The 23,559-nt window shown below is 38.4% G+C and overlaps 1 protein-coding gene across 5 annotated transcripts in view; it reads right to left on the bottom strand.

Moving 5' to 3' along the window:
* The window catches only part of CPVL (carboxypeptidase vitellogenic like), a 127,196-nt gene that overhangs the window by 36,000 nt on the left and 67,637 nt on the right, over positions 1–23,559 (bottom strand). For 4 of the 5 annotated variants that reach the window (XM_072783633.1, XM_072783637.1, XM_072783634.1 and 1 more), the window contains exons 10-11: positions 22,016–22,114; positions 19,975–20,148 (exon numbers count right to left, since the gene is read on the bottom strand). In XM_072783633.1, the coding sequence (XP_072639734.1) occupies positions 19,975–20,148; positions 22,016–22,114 (273 nt within the window). The remainder of the gene's footprint in view (positions 1–19,974; positions 20,149–22,015; positions 22,115–23,559) is intronic. The other variant, XM_072783636.1, reaches the window with a different exon arrangement.

Here is a 23,559-nt window from a genome sequence, read left to right as displayed (position 1 = left end):
GTGGAATATTTATATTCTGGGACTGTTGGAAGGGCCAGATGTGATGTGAGATGCAAAAGTATCCTGTAACCTGAAGAGCAAGGTTTTAACAACGTTGTTGTTACTTTTGATCAAGAATAACCTGGAAAGTGAGTTCCTATAGTGGGATGAAGAGATTTTAAGTTGGCTGCTGTAGGTCTGCGTTGTGCTTACAGATATATACTCATGTAGTCTACATGGTATTGTTGCTGCTCTTGGAATTAGAGGCCAGCACTTAACTACTGGGAGATCTGACCAAGCTGTGGCTGTATTTCCACTCACCCACAGTGAGCTAACCCTGTGCAGTGGCTGAGACCAGCCCCACCCCTTCCTCAGTGTCTCCTCTGACAGAGGTGCAAGGGCACCTGTCATCTCTTTACTGCTTATGCTATTGTTTTTCTTAGAAGAGGAAAATATTTCCCTGTATCTATGTCTTTGTCATCGGTAAAAAAGAAAGATCAATAGGTCTCAATCCAACTCTGTTCATTTATTTCCTTTCCTTCCTGGATCCACAGGCAGCTGAATTTTACTTCCACTGAAAATGGAAAGGAAGTGGCCTTTTGTTTGAGTTGGAGGAAAGAGTGCATGCTCACTTATATGTGGAGTGTGTTTTGTTTGTTTGCTTGTTTAATCTGCTGCTAGGAAATCTCTACTTATTCAATAGTAAATATTCATGGAGAGCCTGAGGACTAGACACCCAGGGTACAGATATGAAAAGATGTGACCCCCTAGCCTCCTAATGCTCCAGATTTTTTTTTTAACTTTCCAAAGCAGAGAATAATTAGATGAGGAGAGGCACGTTTACTCTTTCATCTCATAATTTTCCTAAAAGAGGGGTCAACCAGTCAGTTCCACTTAATTCTTTAAAAAATCTAGTAATTTTAACATTTTAAACCATAAACTTTGCAGCTTCTGGATGTATATAAATCAGGTTTTTTTTTTTTCCATGGATTTAACTCTCTCAGCAAGAAAACCTCTCCCTAGTAAAGACCAGATGAACAGAATCAGATGACAATTAACCTTATTTTACACAGCGCACACCCCTGAAGGGTAAATATTTTCCAGGAAGATAAAAAGCAACCAACCATTAGCCAAAGATAGCCGCAGACCAGTTGACCTGCAGACTCCCCTGAAAACACCCCCAGTCCTCTAAAGTCAGATTCTGACTTCAAGTAAGTTAGGGAGTCGCCCATGATACTCAAAGGGGAAAAAAAAAAGACATCAGTGCTTTCCATGGTGGCTGTACAACAAAATACTTGAAAGAAGGGATTTGGGGAAGAAAGGCATATGAATGTGATTTTGATATATTTTCATTGTCACCAGTAGAAAAGTGTAAGATTGAGAATAAAATGCATGAGGGCCACTTACTGATCTAAGCCTTAGCATTTTTTTTTTTTAAACCCAAACTGAAACACACGTGTTACTGACAGAGAACACAAAGCTTTTCTCTCTGCTTTCCCTACTACTCCTCTACTTATTAGGAAAATTACTGAAATCCCGCCAAAGGGGGCTCTGGTCTCTCAGTACGACAGGAAAGCCAACTGCGCCTTTGTGAGAAGGCTGGATTTCTGTTGCATTTTTAGACGAAAGATTTATGCTTATATTTTGGCCCATTTACAATCCATCATAATACTTTGCAGACAAAGTTATGCTCTTTTCCCAATGATCTAGTGACCTTAATCTCTAACATTTTGTGGTTTCCTGTCTGGGGAAATGGTCGAACGGCAGCCTATGCTATTCCAGGCTGCACAGCGGTCCCCACTTGGCCACTATCTGTCTTAGTTTTGAATGTTCTCCTGTGCACTCATCAAAAATAAAGGTTTTTTTTTCTTTTTTTTTTTTTTAAAGAAGCTTTCCCTACAGATGCTAAATCAATGAAACTCCTACAAAGCAGCCCTCCACACTTCCTCTTCTGGCTGCCTTACTTATCATTCTTCTATTACAAACCCCAGTGTAGCTGGGAGTTCTTTCTGCTGGAGGCAATTAGCATGACCCACCAGTGCCTTTCTCCTGAACAGAAGAGAATTAACTTCACCAATATCCACTTCAACGTAGGGTAATTCCCCAGGGTTTCCCAAAAGCTCAACTGCAAAAGAAAATCTGAATTTCAGCTGTGGAGTAGAATGTTCAAGAAATGTTTGCGACTGGAGACAGTTGTCAAGCTTGCGCGGACAGTGCCTCAGCCCTTGAGGCCCGTTGCTTGCACTTTTGGCTCTACTTCTTCCTGGTGGTTCTGTGGGGATATAGGGCTGCAGTGCAGGAAGCCGGATCCCCCAGGGCCTGCCTAGAGAAGACTGGTGGAAAAATTATGCCACCATTGAATGAAACGGTAGTCACTTCTGCAACCAAGCTGTTCTTCAAAAGGGACATATTCTGCTTCCAAGTTTAAGGAAAAATGAAGACAAAGAAAGAGAGTGAATGAACTCAGAATAAACACCCCCATGTGCCTGCCATTCCCCTACCAGCTGGTTATGCCAAGACGAGTAAAGAAAAACGAAAGTGGAGAAACAAGTTTGAGTGAGCGTCCAGCGATTATACAAATAATGTCTTTTGGCCAAAGAAAATTATTCCTGCCTTCTTACAACTTAACTCTAAATAATTCAGTTGCTTTGAGAGGGGAACAGGAAGCAACGCCAACTTGAAAAGGATCCAGCAAGCCATCACTGCAACCTAGAGCTATTTGAAAGAAAATTTAACTACCTAAAATTTAACTACATGCTTAAAATTACTTCTAATAATGACCCAGAATAATATATTTCCTCTAGTTTGAATAGAAAAGTCATGGGGGCCCACTTGAGGGGATTCTTTGCTTGGCTTCTTGTTTCAGAGTCTGTTCTCAGAGCCCTTTACTGATTCCCTAACCTCTTAAGAGTCGCCTTTGACCCTCATCACAATGAGTAGATATAATGAACTGAAACTGCCCCAGTAGCGGACCTGTCCATCCCCCCAGACAAGTCTCTCTAGAGAGGAATCGTCTTCCCAGGTTGTCAGAATGCCAGCTTCAGGATCTCACCAAGGGTCATCTCCAAAAACTGTCTCATGCCTGCCGTTGTTATTACTCTACTGAAGCCTGGGCAAATAAGCCAATTCTTTCCTTTTCCACATTACTAAATGGTCTTCACTAATAAGTATACATTTGCACTCAGCCCAAGCAACAAGAAACAGCTCCATGGAACAAATGAAAAATACTGTGATTGATAATAATAAAGTCTACAGGTATTGGCCCACACTAATCAAGCCAGCAGCCACATGTGGCTAGTGAGTACTTGGAATGTGACTAGTCCAAATTGAGAAGGGCTGGGATGCCTGGGTGGCTCAGTGGTGGAGTGCCTGCCTTTGGCTTAGGGTGTGATCCTGGAGTCCCAGGATCGAGTCCCACACTGGGCTCCCTGCATGGAGCCTGCTTCTCCCTCTGCCCGTGTCTCTGCCTCTCTCTCTCTCTCATGAATAAAGAAAATCTTTAAGAAAAAAAAATGAGAAGTGCTGTAAGTCTGAGATATACACTGGATTTTGATGACTTCATACAAAGAAAATAATGTAAACTATCTGAATAATTTCTTAATATTGATGCTATGTAGATATAATATTTGGAGTATATTGGGTTAAAGAAAATGTTATTAAAATTAATTTCACCTGTTTCTTTATGTACTTTGAATGTTCCTTCTGGAAAATTTAAAATTACATATGTGGCTTGCATTATATTTCTATTGGACAGCAGCCATGTATACCTTGGGTTTGGTATATCCTGCAAAGAAAATCTGTCCCTTTGTCAACAGTTTCCAAATGACAGATAGAACTTCCAAGGACAGCCATTCTCAGGGGAACAATCTGTAGTCCATCAAGCTGGACTAAGGAAACTGGAAAATAGTCCATGTGCAGGACCAGAGGTATTCCTACAGCCTCAATTATTATGGGAATAGATAGGAGCTGTAGAAAAACCTTGCTGTCCAGTTCCCTTTCAGCTCCCTGCTCCTCGATATCACTGTCACTCAAGTTCAAAAATAAATAACACTGCTATAAAATTGAGTGGGTCCATCAAGGATATTGAGAAGAAAAAAAGGGAAGTGGAGCCCTTGCCACTATGCACTAATATTTTTGTCTGCTCTCCCTTCTGCTGGGGAAGGACAGAGAGATGACCTCCCTGCTGAAGCTTTCCCAAGGACCAACCGAGAGCAGGGTGGTCTGTCACAGGAGAAAGGTGAACAACCTCAACAGGCATCAATTTAGCAGTTTTCAGAAGGGGCACCTGGTGGCTCAGTCAGTTAAGTGTCTGCCTTCGGCTCAGGTCATGATCTCAGGGTCCTGCGATTGAGTCCCATGTCCAGCTCCTTGCTCAGCAGGGAGCCTGCTTCTCCCTCTGCCTGCTGCTCTGCCTGCTTGTGTTCTCTCTCTCTCTATCAAATAAATAAAATCTTAAAAAAAAAAAGTGCTCAGAAGGTCCCAAAGGAACATATGAACACTGGGAAGGGAGGTACTCCACTACTACGTGAGTAGAGCATTCAGCAAGGTGCAGTCCACTTTGGATTCCAGCTGGCCTCTGACACATGTCAACCGTCAGCATTCTCGTCTCCCATAACAAATTTCCCTTCCAGCCTCAGAAGGTTCTAGTTCTCTGCAAATGAAGATTACCTTGCCTTTATATTAGAAGAAATCTAAGAGTAAACAGGGACTCATTCAAGGAGCCAGAAAAGCCACTTCTGGAAGTCTAATTCCTGCCTGCCTACATTAGTCCCCAGATGAGTGGCAAAATTAGTGAAAAGTTTCTGACCAGGCTGATCTCCCCAGGAGAGAAGACAAGTTGCACAGCTCACTTTTCCCTACCAAATTAAAAACAAAACAAAACAAAAAAACAAATCTAATTGACTCTGGGTTGTTTCCATTTTCACCTACACAGAAAAACCTGGTATTAGATGCAAGATTCTCTGCCCCATACGCTCAATAGTGATATTCCATCAAAGCCACCCCAGGAGGTTGCAATTCATTTGGGGGGTGTTTTGGTGGTTTTTTCTCCCAAAACATAGCTCCCCCTTGTTCCTTGTTTGGTAAGTAAAACGCCTTTTCCCTATTTTTTTCCAGAGAATAAGCTCAAAAGGACTGTGCAAATCAGGGTAACAAATAGGAGGACTGTGAGGATGATGAAGGAACAAACATGAATGAATATTCAGCATGAACGGAGCCTGGGGAGACACAGGAAAGTCAAGGCACAGGAGGTCGGGGGCTCCCGCCCTGCTCTTCTTATAAAGCTTGGTTGAAGTTTCTAGCTTTCTTTCAGTTACAGGTCACTCAGCACAGGAACCTTGTGCTGTGGTGTAGACTGTTACCCAGTGACAAGACTTGTGGGTTGCTCATAATGATCAAGTTGACAGCACCCCTGCGGCAGGGGTGTGACTGGGCAACTTCTACAGTGCAGGGCAGGCAAATCCAGTGATGACATGGCTCTGGAAGAGCCTCAGAGGTCATGACTCTGGTTTCCTCAAGCAGCAGAAAGCGTGTGAATATTGCCTCCCCTTGTGGACCAATAGACCAGGTCAACTGCCACTGAATTAAGTCATGCTCAGATGGAAGAAGAGAAAACTCTAGTGGAAAAAAACACTAAGCCTGGAGTCAGATCCTGTGTCAAATGGACTCAAATGATGATGGGGAAGGTTAGAAAAACCAAAACAGGGGCTTTGCATTCCAGCTCCCTCACAACTAAATATGTGACTCTCTAACAGACCAAATAAGCTCCTGGTGCCAATCCATCTATTAAACATTAGCAGAGCTTATTTTTGTTTTTAATTTCCTTTTCTTAAAAAAAATTAAAAATGAAGGCTTTACTATTTTCTTCCCACTCCCCAGAGGATGGTGGTGGGCACACACTGGTTTCCCATGGTCCAGTGTTTTATAACATTAGTGTCAGTGTTTGGCACCCTCTCCTGTTATATGATGGCACGAGACTAGAGATGGAGAAGCTACTGCAGCATGGTGACGGTTATTGCAGAAAAGACACTCCTTACTCTCTGGAAAGGACTACCCCCAGTCTCACCCCCCCACTCTTTCCCTGTTTATCTTTTCGAAGTAAAGTCAGTTGATATAATTGCCTGTATTCATAAAGTTAGTTTTCATACAACTGGATTCAAATATGCATCTCTTAGCTTATTGGTTTTGAGACTCATGGAGCCTACCTAGCAAATGTTATCACCATTTATTATCATTCTCCTCATACCGCCCTCAACCTGCCATATTTGGGTGACTCCAGATTAAATTCTACTTTTCCCGCTGCCATAAATCACAAATGTACTTTCTAATGTTTTGAGTATCATGCAACAACAAAATAAAGCCCTTGCAAAATGATGATGGTGCTCACCAGGCAAAGCAACTGAAAACAAACCAATTCACACAGAATATATTTTCAAGCAGCTTAAACAAGTAAGAGAAAATAAAAATACATGTTGGTTCTCATTTGAACATTTCATCCCAGCATAAGTTTAAAGGACAAACAAGAAAAGGTGTCAAAAGCATGGCAAGTTTGGATAAAATCAGTCTGTTTCATAATTTATGGGTATTCTCTTTACCCCTTCTTCTTCAAAATGCTTAAAAATTAAAGAAACCCAGTAAAAGTTGGCTCATAAAAAAATAATGTTCCTCTTGCACTTGAATTAAAACTGAAACAGGTAAAATGAATTCATAAAGAGCTCTGCAGTAAAAATTGGTTTTCAAATACATACTATTTTTATTTGCCTGGAAACTGGCAGTTGCTTGTCTACAGGCTATGATTACATAAAACAAATGTCCCAGGATTAGCTTCCCTCTCTTTAGCTAGGCTTCACTGGGAGCAACTTCCTCCTCCCAGTTTTTCATAGAATGGCACTGGCATCCCTTCATTGTCTTCAAAGGGTTTAGAAGAAAAGTGATCATGTCAGCTTAAAGTCAACAGAGCCAGACTTTTCCCATCAGGCTTTGATGGAAGCTTAGAGTCCACCTAAAAAGTTGAAGAATCAGACCTATTTAAGGGTTCAACTTTTCCTGTATGCTAGACATTTGTCAAATCTACTTTCCTGGCCACTGCTGCCATTTTACCACCAGAAGATGTCATTAAGGAAAATGCCACAAGCAATTAGAATGACTACTAAAATGAGTGAGATTTACTAGAAATATTTACCTTTCAAATTTCTAAGTCATATTCATTAATCAGGATCTGCCTATTTCTAAACGAAGATCTTTTGATAGCCTAGGATAACTAAATAGAACTCTAACGACCTGAGTGTTAAGATTTTGCTCTGGTGGTAAAGCTGAGAAACATTAAGATCTTGAATTCTGAAGATGCAATTAGTTGAAATTTAATGAGCTGCAGAATGATAAACGACAGGGAAAGGTAACTTTATATTTACAATTTCCTGACAAAATGAACTTTTAAACACAGAAAACTAAGCCCTACCTCAGGGCAATTCAACCTTTTAAAAGCACACGCATATGGAGGTAGGAATTGGCATTTGGAGATGGTACCTCCTGAAACTGCAGTGGCCTTCCGAACAACTTAGAGACAGGAGCAACTTCAAATCCAAGGACAAGCCTTTGCTTTTGATCCAAATGGCCTTTAGGTTTAGAGCTGTAACTCCTGTTGGTTGAAATAATGGTTTCACACAGGAAATACACCACACACACATACACACGCACACACTCACATTCTCTCTCTCTCATGTACACTTAGACTTTGAAAATATAGCTCATATATTTTTGGGAAGGCAAGAACTAAATATAACCAAACAGAGAGAGGGAGGTTAAAAACATACTTAGATTTTTTTTTTCCTACAAGAATCATTACCAGAACAGAGTAACTTCCAGAAAGGACTAAGGACCAGAGCATGGAGTTCTATATAGAGAAGGGTATTCAAAGCCAATAGCTCTTATGGAGTATGGGCTGCATTTCCCAGATTTGAGAGATACGTTTTCCACCCCTGGCCACAATTTATTATTTTAAAAAACAAGAAACATCTTATAATCAACCTATGAGGGTGTGTTTGCTTTTTTTTTTTTTAATGCTGCTTAAGGAGATAGGAACATAATAGATGTAATCAATGGTAATCAGACTGGAGAATTATCTGCAGTTATTAAAATCAAAGATGAGTTTATTGTAAAGACAGCTTATGGTATAATGAACAAACCACCTGTCTTTATTCTGTCATTCTGTCTTTTGTTCCCTCCTTCCCTTCCAAATTTATTCACACTACTATGTGCTAGTTGATATACTAGGCAACTAAATAAGAACCTTTGGTGGAATGGGCCATGATTAAGTTTTTATTTTTGAGTTTCCCCAGGTGCTTCTAAAGCAAAAGCAGCAATGCAAACCACAGCCAAAGTGGAAGTGCAGTTTCAGAAGGGTAGAAGAAGGGCAAATTAAAGGAGTAAGATGTATTAGGTAACATCGACTCTCTGTCAAGCATTTCGACATTATTTCCTTTTTCCCATGACAATTATTTCATCATGAAAGTTTACTAAATGTCTACTACATGTCAGACACTGTGCTGGGTGCCTCGTGTAGAGTGGCGAACAAGAAGGCAACGTGGCTGCCCATATTATGCTTATTGTCAATGAGATAAATAGGATTTTACAGATTAGGGAGTGAAAGGAAAATTTTAAACTCTAGGCAGCTTGACACCTGACACTGAACACACCTTACCATCAATATCAGGGAGCTGGAATAGAATATGATTTGCAAGGTAAATTTATTGCCTGCTTATGAGCATATAGGGCGAGGTAGAAAAAGATTATTCTAATCACCTACTATTTTGGATTATGTAATCCATGTCTTCCTGTGAGGAAAACGGCTGGAATTCTCCATGAGAGTAGATCCGTGTCTTTGTCTCCACCTAATGCCTTGCAAGTCTCTGTCATATGCTGAGGGAGTTTAAAAGTACGGCCATACTAAGCAGTCCACAAGCTCAAAACATGTCAGTTAAATCTCTGCAAAGTACTAATCACAGTCTGCCTCCTTCAAAATTTTATCACGTACCCTATATATATGTCAAAGAATATATGTACTCTATCTGTAGATTAGGAAGCATAATATAAGCAGACATTCATTCACAAATGCACCAGCTACCCTAAGAACAGTGTGTTACCAATATCAGAGAATCTACCCAGAGTACTTCTCCCCTGTCCCAACCATCTGTCTACCCCACAGAGAGAACCACTATGCTGAGGTTTAGGTTTAGAATCATCTTACTTTTGAAAAATGGTTTTACTACCTATGAATGTATCTCAAAATGATATATTATTGATCTTTGCTTGTTTTCATGTTTTATTCTGTATGTATTCTTCTGCAGCATGCTTTTTTTTAACCCAACATTATATTTCTAAGAGTCCTTATATTATTGCATCCATCTATGGCTTATTAATTTCCACTAATGACAAATAATAGCTAAAACTCAAAAGAAAGCATAGGAATAAATATTTATTACTTTGAGTTAGGCAATAGTTTCTTAGATATAATACCAAAAGCATAAGTAACAAAAGAAAACACAGATACATTGGACTTTGTCAGAATTTAAAATTTGGGGGCTTCGATGGACACCATCAAGAAAATGAAAAGAAAGCCCACAGAATGGGAGAAAATATTTCTGAAATCCTATATCTGATAAAGGACTAATATTCAGAATACATAGAGAACTCTCAGAACTCAACGGTAAAAAGGCAAATAATGCAATTAATAAATGGGTAAAGGACCTGGATAAACATTTCCCCAAAGAATTTACAAAAATGAACAATGAAAAGCACATGGAAATTTGCTCAACTCATTAGAGAAATTCCAGTCAAAACCACAAAGGGATAGTTCATATTCATTAGGATGGCTAGAATCGAAGTGTCAGACAATAGCAAGTGTTGACAAAGATGGGGAGAAATTAAAACTCTCATCCATTGCTAGAATTGTAAAATGCTGCAGCCACTTTGGAAAGTTTGGCAGTTCTTCAAAATGTCAAATATGAAGTTACCGTATATCCTGAAATTCCACTCCTAGGGATATAATGAAGAGAACTGAAAACATGTCCATACAAAAGCTTGCACATGAATGATCACAGCAGCATTATTAGTAATAGTCAAAAAATGGGAAGAACTGGTGAATGGATGAATAAAATGGGGGCATAGCCATGTAATGGAATACTATTTGGCAATAAAAAGGAATGAAGTACTGATCCATTCTACATGCACGAACCTGATAACATTATGCTAAGTGAAAGAAGCCAGTTACAAAAGGCCACGTATTGCTTCCACTTATGTACAATGTCCAAAGTAGGCAAATCCACAGAAGCAGGAGAGTAGTAGTTGTCAGGGGCTGGAGACAGGGAAAATGTGGGAGTTATTACCAAAGGATAAGGGATTTTTGGGGATGTGGCAAAAACATTCTTAAATTAAATAGTGGTAATGGCTGCAAACATTGTGAATATCCTAAAAAGCCACAGACTTGAATATTTTAAATTGGTAAATTCTGCAGTATGTGAACTGTATCCTCAATAAAGCTGTTAAATAGTATGAGAGTTCCTGTGTACCCTTTAGGTAGCCTTCAAATTATTAACATTTAACATAACCACCATGAAATCATTAAATCAGAAAATTAACACTGATATTAAAAATTTTCCATCACCTAATAACTTTTTTCTGGTCCTAGGTCACATAGTATATACATTTAGGTTTCAAGTCTCCTTTGTCCCCCAAGTTGTTTTTTTGTTTTGTTTTTCTTTTCTTTTTTCTTCCTCCTCTTTCTTTCTCTCTCTCTCTTTCTCCTTCTTTCCTTTCTTCCTTCTTCTCCACCTTTTCTTTCCTCTTCTTTGGTCTTTTCATGACATTTTGACAAGTACTAGCAATTATTTTGTGAAATGTTCCCTAATTTGAGTTTGTCTGATGTTTCCTCATGATCAAAGTCCTGTTAGATATTTTTTGGAAGAATATCACATTAAAGTTATTGTGTCTTCTCAGCATAATACATCAGAGACATATAACGTTGATTTGTCCCATTAATGGGACAAATATAATATTAACTTAGATCATTTGATTTCTATATACCAGGTTTCCCTACTATAAATTACTAATTTTTCTTTCATCATAAATATTTTGAAAGTGAATACTTTGAGACTATTTTGATGCTATTTCTCATCATAGTTTCATTCACTATATTTAGCCTCCATCAGTGATTCTTGTCTGAAACAACTATTACCATACTATTTGTCAAATAATGATTCCATTACTCCTTATACATTTAGTAACTGGAGTTTCCCCCATTCATTTTTAAATTTGTTTATATCACAAAACCCTGATCTTAGAGCAACGTGTATGTTATGAAACAGAATTATGCTTATTGTAAGCTTTTGGTAATTTTTATCAAGTCAAGAAAGTCTCATATTGTGCTAGGCTGAATAATACTCAATCCCCAAAGATACCCATTCAGTCCTAATCCCTGGAACCTGTGAATGTTACTTTGTATAGAAAATTTAAAATGAATGAATGAACAAAGATAGATACAAAGGAAGGAGGAAGACAGATGCAGATGTGATTAAGTCAAGCATCTGAGATGTGGAGATTATCCTGGATTATCCAGTATGTCCGTAAATGTAGTCTCATGTATCCTTATAAGAGGGAGGCAGAGGATATCTGACAATAAAGCAAAAGAAGTCAATGTGACCACAGAGGCAGAGATTAGAATGATGTGGCCACAAGCTAAGGAATGTCATCAGCCACCAAAAGCGAAAAGTGGCAAGAAATGAATTATTTCATAGAGCCTCCAGAGGGAGTAGAGCCCTACTAAAACCTTGATCTGAGCCCTGTGAAAGGGACTTTAGATTTCCATCCTCCAGAACTGTAAGAAAATAAATTTCTGTAGTTTATGCCATCAAGTCTGTGGTAACGGTATTACAACAGCCATAAGAAAATACTAGGGATACTATTCCTAGTTTGCTAAAAAATGTTATTGTAAATGTTTTTTAATTTTATTAAATTCACCTTTTTGGATCTATTTAGACAAAAACAATTTTTTCTCTTTTAACATTACTATATATGTAGCTTTCATCTTTTTTTGAACATAACTTTTTTGATACACAATTTATATGGATTTACATTTTTATTTGTATTTTTTGGATATTTTTATATATAGTTATTATTGATTTCTAAATTCATGGTATGTGGTCAGAGAATATGGGCTATATAATGCAAATTCTTTAAAATAATTAAGACTTGCTAATTGCTATGTTTACAGATTTATATACATTCATTAAATCAAGCTGGATAATTATATTGTTCAAATCTTCTTTGTCTCACTATGTTCCATTTTGGTTACTTTCTTCTAAACCACAAATTTTATTGGCAGCAATATCTACTCTATTCTTTATTCCAAGCACTGGGTTTTAGATAGATAGATAGATAGATAGATAGATAGATAGATAGATAGATATTTTAAGATTTTATTTATTTATTTGAGAGAGTGAGTGAGCACAAGCAGGGGGAGGGGCAGAAGGTGAGGGAGAAGTAGATTCCTGCGGAGGGAGCCCAATGTGGGGCTTGATCCCACAACCCCAGGACTGTGGCCCGAGAAAAAGGCAGATGCCCAACTGACTGAGCCACCTAAGCACCCTCCAAGTGCTGGATTTTAAATATAACAACTGTATTTTTCATTTTTAACAATTATTATTAGTTCTCCTTCAAATTGGCCTAGCCATATTTTATGGTTCTTTGTTAATTGCTTATTTTTAAGCTCATTATCTATGCATTTAAATATTTCACACATAGTTATTTATATTCTATACCTCATATTTCCTTTATCTGCAGCCCCTTGGATATCTATATCTTTTGTAGTTCTTTCTGCTTATCCTCAGCAATGGTAGCCAGTTTGCATAGTGGGTGATTTTTGATTATGAGCTTACATTTGCATTGAACTTAGCTAATAAAAATCTGAAAACCCAAAATAGCTCTAGGTGTTGTGTATTTGCTTCTGTTTTATTATTAGATAATAAAAATCTGAAAATCCAAAACACCTCTAGGTGTTGTGAACTTGCTTTAGTTGGTTGCCAACCTGGGACCAATTAGCCCCTCCATGTATCCCAGGCTTGGTGCCAGGCTCTCAGGTTAGCAGCTTCACCTTACTTGGGCCTATGGTTCAGTCACTAACTACAATGCTGAGGACACTGACCTTCAGGGCCACTCTGTGTTACTTCTCCTGCTCTACAGAATTCAATTTCCTATCTTTTGTCTTTCTTTCTTTCTTTCTGGTTTCTTTTTGTCACTTTGAGATCTTTTGTTAAAAGCATGGCAACTGGATTTGTTGCATCTAATGTGAATTTAGTTGTGTTTCAATGAAGAGGTCTTTCAGTGTCTACTTTATCATTGTGCTGGAAGTAGAAATGGAGTCTTTTATCAATATACTGGTATCTATACCTCTTTCAATAAGCAGATGATCAAGTCATTTTTGTTTTTTAATTCAAGAGGCACACAGCAAAGTTGAGCAAAAAGCAATACAGTTCTATTATATCTCCTGTCCCCATAGATGCACAAGCTCTCCCACTATCACCTTCCCCCAACACAGTGGTACATTTGTTACAATATAGGAGCCTACACTAATATACCTCTATCACTCAAAGTCTCTAGTTTACATGAGAGTTGACTCGTGCTAGTGTACATTCCATAGATTTTGACAAATGTACAGTGACATGTATCCACCACTGTAATATACAGAACAGTTTCACTGCTCTAAAGATCTTCTCTGCCCTGCCTATTCACCTCACCCTCCTCCCTAACCCCTGGCACCAAGTGAATCTTTTACTGTCTCCATAGTTTTGCTTTTTCCAGAATCTCATATAGTGGGAAACATACAGTGTGTTGCTCTTTCATATTGACTTCTTTTAAGTTTCCCATATCTTTTCACAGCTGGGTAACTCATTTTTAAATTTTTATTTATTTTTATTTTTTTCTAAAACTCAGTAAAAAGTAATTTTTAATTTAAAATTAAATTTGTTTCATGGGACACCTGGGTGGCTCAGTGGTTGAGCATCTGCCTTTGGCCCAGGGCATGATTCTAGAGTCCCAGGACTGAGTCCCTGCATAGAACTTGCTTCTCTCTCTGCCTATGTCCTTGCCTCTCACTCTCTATGTCTCTCATGAATAAATAAACAAAATCTTTAAAAAAATTTTTTTCACATATAACATATAGTTTAATTTTATTTTTAAAATTTTATTTAAATTCAATTAACATATAATGTATTATTGGTTTCAGAGGTAGAGGTCAGTGATTCATAAGTCCTAAATAATACCCAGTACTCATTACAGAATGTGCCCTCCTTAATGTTCATCACCCAGTTACTCTGTCCCCCCCACACCTCCCCTCCAGAAGCCCTCAGTTTGTTTCCTAGGATTGAGAGTCTCTATGGTTTATCTCCCTCTCTGAGTTCATCTTGTCTTATTTTTTCCCCTCTTCCCCTATGATCCACTGTTTTGTTTCTTAAATTCCACATATGAGTGAGATCATATGATAATTGTCTTTCTCTGACTGACTTATTTCACTTAGCATAATATCCTCTAGTTCCATGCACATTGTTGCAAATGGCAAGATTTCATTTTTTGATGGCTCAGTAGTATTCCATTGTATACATATATCATATCTTCTTTATCATTCATCTGTCGATGGACATCTGGGCTTTTTCCAGTTTGGCTATTGTTGACATTGCTGCTATAAACATTGGAGTGCAGGTGCCCCTTCAGATCACTACATCTGTATCTTTGGGTAAATACTCAGGGTGCAATTGCTGGGTCATAGTGTAGCTCTATTCTTAGTTTCTTCAGTAATCTCCATACTGTTTTCCAGAATGGCTGTATCAGCTTGCATTCCCATCAACAGTGTAAGAGGGTTCCCCTTTCTCTGCATCCTTGCTAATACCTGTTGTTGCCTGACTTGTTCATTTTAGCCTTTCTGACTGGTGTGAAGTGGTAGCTCATTGTGGTTTTGGTTTGTATTTCCCTGATGCTGAGTGATGTTGAACATCTTTTCGTGCATCTGTTGGCCATTTGTATGTCTTCTTTGAAGAAATGTCTGTTCATGTCTTCTGCCCATTTCTTGATTGGATTGTTTGTTCTCTGGGTGTTGAGTTTGATAAGTTCTTTATAGATTTTGGGTATTCTCCCTCTATCTGATATGTCATTTGCAAATATATTCTCCCATTCTGTCAGATGTCTTTGGGTTTTGTTGACTATTTCCTTTGCTGTGCAAAAGCCTTTTATACAATGAAATCCCAATAGGCCAGTTTTGCTTTTGTTTCCCTTGCCTTTGGAGACATGTCTAGCAAGAAGTTGCTGCCTGTGTTCTCTAGGATTTTGATGGATTTCTGTCTCATATTTAGGTCTTTCATTCATTTTGAGTCTATTTTTGTGTATGGTGTGAGAAAATGGTCTAGTTTCATTCTTCTGCATGTGGCTGTCCAATGTTCCCAAGACCATTTATTGAAGAGACTGTCTTTTTTCCACTGGATATTCTTTCCTGCTTTATTGAGGATTAGTTGACCGTAGAGTTGAGAGTCCATTTCTGGGTTCTCTATTTTATTCTATTGATCTGTGTATCCGTTTTTGTGCAAGTACCATACTGTCTTGATGATCAACCAAAACCATAAGATACCTAGAAATAAACGTAACCAAAGAGGCAAAAGATCTGTACTCAGAAAATTATAGAACATTCATGAAAGAAATTGAGGAAGACACGAAGAAATGGAAAAATGTTCCATGCTTACGGATTGGAAGAACAAATACCATTAAACTGTAGGGATCCCTGGGTGGCGCAGCGGTTTGGCGCCTGCCTTTGGCCCAGGGCGCGATCCTGGAGACCCGGGATCGAATCCCACATCGGGCTCCCAGTGCATGGAGCCTGCTTCTCCCTCTGCCTGTGTCTCTGCCTCTCTCTCTCTCTCTGTGACTATCATAAATAAAAAATAAAAAAAAAATTTAAAAAAAAAAAAAAAAAACTGTATATGCTACCTAAAGCAATCTATACATTCAGTGTAATTCCTATCAAAATATCATCATCTTATTTCACAGAGTTGGAACAAATAATCCTAAAATTAGTATGGAACCAGAAAAGACCCCAAATAGCCAGAGAAATATTGAAAAAGAAAACCAAAACTGGTGGCATCCCAATTCCAGATTTCAAGCCCTATAAGAGAGCTCATTCTTTCTAGCACTGAATATATTGTCCATTGTCTATACCACAGTTTATTCACTCATCTACTAAAGAACATCTTGTTGCTTCCAAGTTTTGGCAATTATGAATAAAGCTGCTATAAACACCCGTGTGAAGAATTTTGTGTAGACATGAATTTTCAATTCATTTGGGTAAATACCAAGGAGTATGATTACTAGGTTATATGGTAAAATTTGTTTAGTTTTATATGTAAAAAAACAAACAAGCAAACAACAAACTTCCAAACTGTCTTCCAAAGTAGCTATACTATTTTGTATTCCTAACAGCAATGAATGAGAGTTCTTGTTCCTCTATATCCTTCCTAGCACTTGTTGTCAGTGTTTTGGATTTTGGCCATTCTAATAGGTGAGTAGTGGCATCTCATTGTTTAAATTTGCAATTCTCTGATGACAGATGATGTTGAACATCTCTGCATATGCTTACATGCCATCTGTATATCTTGAGTGAGGTTAAGATCTTAAGACTTGGGTGTGTTAAGTTCTTTGACCATTTTTTAATTGGTTTGTTCATTTTCTTTTTTTTTTTTTTTTTTGGTTTGTTCATTTTCTTATTGTAAAAACTTACAGTTTGGGTTTTGTTACCCTGGCATTGGTTCCTATGGAAGTCTCTGCTCAGATAAGTTGTGGTTCTCTGTATTTGCCTCTTTCCAATTTATAGAGAAGTAGTTTGGCCTCTGACCTCACTCTTCTCACAGATCTAGGAAGAGTTGTTGACTTTTCAGTTTGTTTAACTTTTTACTTGTTCTTCAGATCGAGAGGTAACTTCTAAGTTCCTTACATGATGAACTGGAAACCAAAAGTCTGTTAAGTCTTTATTTTTTCTGTTTTTCAGGGTTTCTTATATAACTTTGTATATAGCATGTGCTTAAGACTCTTGCTAAAGTTTGTTGAACACCATTGGTAATAGCTTATATTTTCAAGCACTTTCTAATCACCAGTCACTGTTCTAAGTGTTTTTACATATGTAATCTATTTAAATCTCATAAGAACTCACCTGTAAGTACTATTATTATTTCTGTTTTACAGATAAGAAAGCTGAAGAACAGAGACTTTAAGTATCTTCCTCTAAAGGAACACAGCCACTGAACAATGAACCAGAATTCAAGCTCAAAATATTTGAGAACTCATGCCCATAACCGCCATGCTCTATGACCCAGCTAACTCTAAAAATCCTGCTAGTATTGTGATCTGATTTAGCCATGAGAATTTCAAGGACCACAGGAGTTCTTTGAGTTCCCAGAAACTCATGAAGTTCTTCTTCAGCCCATCAGAGATACTCCACATAGTACTAAAATGAACTTAGTACTAGAAAAAGACTCCCATGGTCCTATGAATGGAAACATGTACACCATTTTCTATGACAAATTAGCACTGAGACTTGCATAAATATAATTTTGAGGGCACTAATGTTTTAAGACAACCTAGGTCATTCTGATTCTATTGGATATACTTTGAGGTTCACCACCATTAACAGACAAGCCAAAGATAATCATTGCCCTGGAGGCAATGGCAGCTGTAGCAATGAATCCATAGTCTGTTGTAACAGCAACCACATTTTACTCTGTGCTTGGACTGACTGCACATTTCGTTCTCTTTCTATATGGAAACATGGTTTATCTATACCACTGATCTATTCTCTTTCTTTCTGACAACTGATTCAGAGCTTAAAGTTTAAAGAATATTCTGATTTCATTGGAATTCATTTTGGTAGGTTTAAGATACATTGGAAACTGGGACAGAGATGTTTACATATCAAAATCCTGGGTCATTTTTAATCAATATGATCTTTATCAACCAAGGGGATATTCTATGGCGATTAGCCAGTATCAGGATAGTTTATATAATCAGGTGAGCTACATGTTCCTTCCTATCCTCACTTGGCTGAAAAAAGAATCATATTGTAGTTAAATTTAGACAGTGAGAAAATGTTCTTCTAGGGGCACACAAGATATACACAGAAATTCCTTATCTGCTCTCCACTCAAAAAAAAAAAAGACTTTGCATTCTTTAATGTTATATTATAGCCCATTATTATGTTTTGAGAACACAAGTGCTCAGCTCTTCTTCTTTTTTTGGTGGGGGGGTAGATGACACCTAATAAGTTATGGACAAATATATTAGATATATTTTTGATGTAACACTAATTTACATAGAATGGATTTTTCATTCATTCATTCATTTGTTATTGACATCTGCACCAGGCTGGTGCTGGAATGGACAGACTGCAATGATAGTCCAAGGTTCTAAGTGTGGCCACAGTGATAGAGACAACAGGGTCTGAGAACTCGGAGAAGAGGACAACCAGTGAAGTGCTTTAAAAAGGTGTGCAGAGAAGGCTCCAAGTAGGCAAGCACTAAGGACCCCAACAGAACCAAACACAAGGATGGTTGAAATTCTGACCTCATCTAGCTAGATCCTTTCTTTCTTCGAAAATATTTCATCAAGTTCTGCAAATTTATAATGGGTCTGTAGATGGCATGCCGCCGACCGTAGATTTTTTTTCAATAGGATTGAATGTCAAGGGACTCAAACTATTTACTAGAGGCAACACCAAAACATGGGCCTCCTTCTAGGTCCGGCATATTTCAGAACACAATCTAGTAAGGGTACATTTGGCAACAGACTTCCCGTACAGTACTGAAGGCTGCACACTGAAAAATCCTAAGGAAAAAGATTTCTAACACAGACCTTGTAGGCATGTATATTCCTCTTGGCAGAAAAATGGTAGTGAAGAGTTTCATTTGAATTAAAGCAATATGTTAGTAGAGCTTTTTGACTGATGGAACTGAAGTATCCTGAACGGAGGCTAGCCTTTTTTCTAATTCCTACCAAGGTATGTTGGTTACTGGTAGCCCTGTTTTTTGTTCATCTCAAACATTACTCTTGCCTCTGCCAGGAAATAGAGAGGAAATGGATCACCTCAGGAGGTAGTCCCCTCTATCATCAGCACACTGACCCTGCAGACCAGGCCTAGGACAGATGATGAGAATTTAGGAAGATCAAAGGAGGAGGTGAGAATAGCAGTAGCAGGAAAGAAAATCACAGGATGCTTTTTTCCTATCTCACTTGTTCTTGGTGTCCTCCTCTCATGGTGCGAAATCTAGGAGTCCATGACCCCTTTGCCTGCATTTTCAGGGCATCACGGTTTCACTTTCCTTTGGTACCTCCAGCAGAAAATCAGACAGAAGAACATCTCAGGTAACAAAGTGCTTGAATTTATACTCCTCAAAACAGGGACCCTCTCTTATTCATTGTTTCATTGTTTCAAGGGGATAGCTTAACACCATTTGGGGCTTAAAGCAGATACTGAAAAAAAAAACTGTGATTGAGCAATGGGAATGAATATAATTATGAGGTAAAATGCACTTTTTGGAACAACCAGTTGATTTCATTTAACCCTGACTTCATTGGGATTAATATTATAAAGCAAGCAATAAGGCAAAATTGGCTTCCACAAGGCCAGTCATCTTGGCTCTGCTGTACCTCTTTTCTCAAGAAATGATGAGAAGTGGCATGTGCCAAAGAGAATTTCATTTGAAGAAACTATCAAGGGATAGTTATTTAATTAGAAGGAAAAAAGAAAACTTAATCCAAAGAAATCAAACAGTACAGGGGGGTGTTATTTGTATTTATAAAATATCCTAAAAGTAAAAACAAAATGGCAGAAGTTGAATCACAAATAAAGTCACCTCTTCTCTGGGTTATCTGCAAAGTTCCTGAAATAGACAGTAACTGAAGTAACTCTCTTACCTTGTAATTGTTCATGATTTCAGCTAACCAGGGCTTAACGGTCTTGACTGTATCTTCTCGCATGTATTTTTCAACTTCAGATCCATCACTAAAGGTCTGGTTTCCCACATGGATGGCTTGCCTCACTTGTGGGAGGGACAAAAAAGTCCCATAGTAATTTTGGTCCTCAGCTTCCTGGCAGAAGGGGACATCAAAAAAATATCAGGGAACATGACCAGGTGGCAGGAACAGCATGCTGAGAAAGCTTCAAATTTCTCGACGGCACTGGGGGTTATTCTGTATGTTAGTAAATTGAACAATAAAAAAATAAATTAAAAAAAAATTTCTCGTAACATAAACAATGATGAACAAGATGAGACCTGACTCTTAACTGGTCTCCATCCAGAAATTTTGGATTTGAGGGTTCTGAGGGAATTGAAATTCTACTAACAGCAAAACTGGATGACACCCCATTTGCAAATGCTCCATTTTCCTTTCTTGCAAACTAACCTTTTACAATCTGTAACTCCAATCAATAACCCCATCTGAGGCAAAGACAGGAAAAATGCAAGAGGTGAGATTATCAAAAGCAATTTGCTCCTTGTCAGAGGCTCTATGGAACGAAGGTCAAATGGACCAGAGGAGCCAGGAGCCAGGGTGGTGGCATGGTGGATTAAAAGCTGAGGCTTTCTTTCCCATGTTCTGCTGTTTATTAAAACCACACATACAAAATAACCAGCTAACCATAATTGAAGAGGGGAAATACACCAAGTGTAAAAACAGATGACTTTATGAAGGACATTAGACAAAAAAAAGTTGTCCATAAGTCTTATTTTTTTAAAAAAATACTGCATAAAAATCTGTGATATTGATAAGCCTGTGATATTCATCATACTAAAAGAAGAAAGGGTGTAAATGCTGTTTTTAAGAAATTACAAAAGGATAAAAGAGAGTCTGAGAACAACAATCTTGTGCATCCTCAATTTTTGCTAATTTTTTGAATATATTACTTTGTCAAGGAAAAAGAATTGTGATTACAAATTCTGTTTCTCTTTTGCCTACCATATGGTTTTTTCTTAGGGGAATCTAAATCCAAAACCACAGGGTTGGCAAATTCTATTGAAATTAGCTTTATATTTTATCTATAAAATAGTTCATAAATAAGGCAATTTTAAAAACAAGATGCATTGGGGTGCCTGGGTGGCTCAGAAGGTTAAGCATCTGCCTTTGGTTCATGTCATGGTCCCAGGGTCCTGGGATCGAGCCCCACATAGGGCTTCCTGCTTAGTGGGGGCAGCAGAGGGGGAGCTTGGTGGTGTCTGCTGCTCCCTCGGTGTGTGCTCTCTCTCTCTCTCTCAAAGAAATAAACAAACAAATAAATCTTAAAAAAAAAAAACAAAATGTATTGTCATATGCACTAGATAAAGATTATACAAATTCAAATACCCACTTTGGGTATTTGTTTTATTTGATTGTGTTTTATTTGATTATTTCTGCACAAAGGACATCAACTTTGGTCTTTTTTTAATGGAAGAAAACTACTTGAATACTTTGAGAAATATTCCAAAGGGCTTGAAGTGAGGGCAATACTAAGTGCACAAACCATCTTAAGTTAAAAGTAAGGCAAAGCAAATATTTTCATAAAGGCTTTGGCAATTTTGCTTATCCAAGCTGTCTTAAGTACAGAACAAATAATGTGGACATTTTCAAGAAACTCACTACAGACTTGGCATTCTGGAACCTAATTCCCAGATCTGTAATCCTGGCCTCTATCCTTGACAAAAGAACTTTTGTATAACAAGCTCTACTGGGGGGAAATTGTGTTAATCAGAGGTTGTTTTGAGTTATCTGGAATATCATACATCCTTGATGGTCAGGTTATAGCATATACAACATTGGTGGGAGGAAAATCCTATAGATTAGTAGACCAAATAAAGCCATACAGTTAGGACATGTTTATCTAGTATAAAGTCAACTATAGTGTTTCTCAAATTGGAAGAAATTTGATTTTGCCAAAACTGTTAAGCAAACACTATCATAGTTTTAAAAATGTTGTCATTACCATACACTGTAATATGTTATAGTAACTAGGACATCCTGTGACATTCTGGAAGTAAGAAGGGTTGTTTGTGAAGTCACCATCTAGTAGTCTATCCAGTATCTAGGTCAGGACAGAGAGAAGAAAGAAAGAAGGAAAACATTAGGGTAGGTAAAAACACACAGGCACTTGTCATTGCATTAATTCAATAATTTTCTCATTCTTCCATTATTTCATTCAGTGACCATTTATTGCATATCTTCTGTGTGCTGGACACTGTCCCAGGCACTGGGGACACAGCAGTGTGAACAAGGCAGCTCAAGTCCTCCCTTGTGAAGTTTATATCCTGGAGGGGACCAATAAGCAAGCATTCGTAGGAAAAACATTCAGTATGATAAGAATGATAGGCATTAAGGAGAAAACTAAAGAGGAGGTAGGAGGTGTCATGGGGCATGTGGGAATGTGTGTGTGTGTGTGTGTGTGTGTGTGTGTGCATGAGTGCAAGGGACACTGCAGAGACAAGGAAACACAGGTCTCACTGAGAAGGTGGCATTTGAGTCAACCTGCTGGAAGGAAGAAAGTGAACCATGCAGACATCTAGGGAAAGATCTAGGCAGAGGAAACAGGGAGCCCAAAGACCCTGACTGTGAGAGTGAGCCTTGTAGGGAAGGATTGCCATGACGTGGATCATTGACCGTTCACCATAGTACAAGGAGAGAGGGCAGAGGCTGCAGACATATATGCAGGTGCTTGGAGCTGGTGGAAGTTCTCTTGGGACTTCTGACTTCAAAAACTTGTCATCAGTGGTGGTGAGAGCAGTGAGCATGGTTGTATGCTCACTGTCATGTGAAGCAGGAGAGGCAGACATGGGGTGGTAGACAGGTGCTTTTAGCCAGGATGGTGGTTTTACCAAAGGAGCTGGGATGACCCTGAGTTTCAGTTGGATAATAAGAAACTAAGACCCGAAGGGGCTAAGTAAGGATCATGACATGGTAGTAGGATTGGTGGACTGGAAGACAATGGGGTTGCAGGGCTGTTATTAGAATTGGTATATTCAGAGAAGTGACCTGGCACAATGAGGATCTGAGGTCGTGGAGTGACTGTCAGATTTTTATTTTATTTTATATTTTATTTTATTTTATTTTATTTTATTTTATTTTATTTTATTATTTGTAGTGGGACTGAGCAGCTAAGGTAAAGAGGAGAACAAGATTATCGAAAGAGAGGAAACTAAGGAACTGAGGGGCCAGGTATTAAAAGGATCATTCATGCAGACACTGTAATCACTAGACATGATGACAAGAGTGATGTCCTTGAGAGAGAATGACAGTAAGGCATTCTCAGAGGATGAGATGGAGAAAGCTAGAGAGTGATAGGCAACTACAACAAGAAGTGGTGGGTAGGATCACTTGAGGATGTGAGAGTCAAAGCTCAGTGCTTCTGGAGGGACAGGACATAATCTGAGGGCAGCAATGAGGAGCAAGGAAGACACCCACTCTACCCATGAACCAAGTGGTAAAAAGTAGGTAAGACAACATAGCTCCTGTTTGAGAGGGGGAGTGACAGAA

The sequence above is a fragment of the Canis lupus genome, chromosome 18 (assembly GCF_048164855.1).
Source record: "Canis lupus baileyi chromosome 18, mCanLup2.hap1, whole genome shotgun sequence".
Classification (NCBI taxonomy): Eukaryota; Metazoa; Chordata; class Mammalia; order Carnivora; family Canidae; genus Canis; species Canis lupus.
Note: the sequence above shows the minus strand (reverse complement) of the source record. Positions and strands in the feature narration are given on the sequence as shown.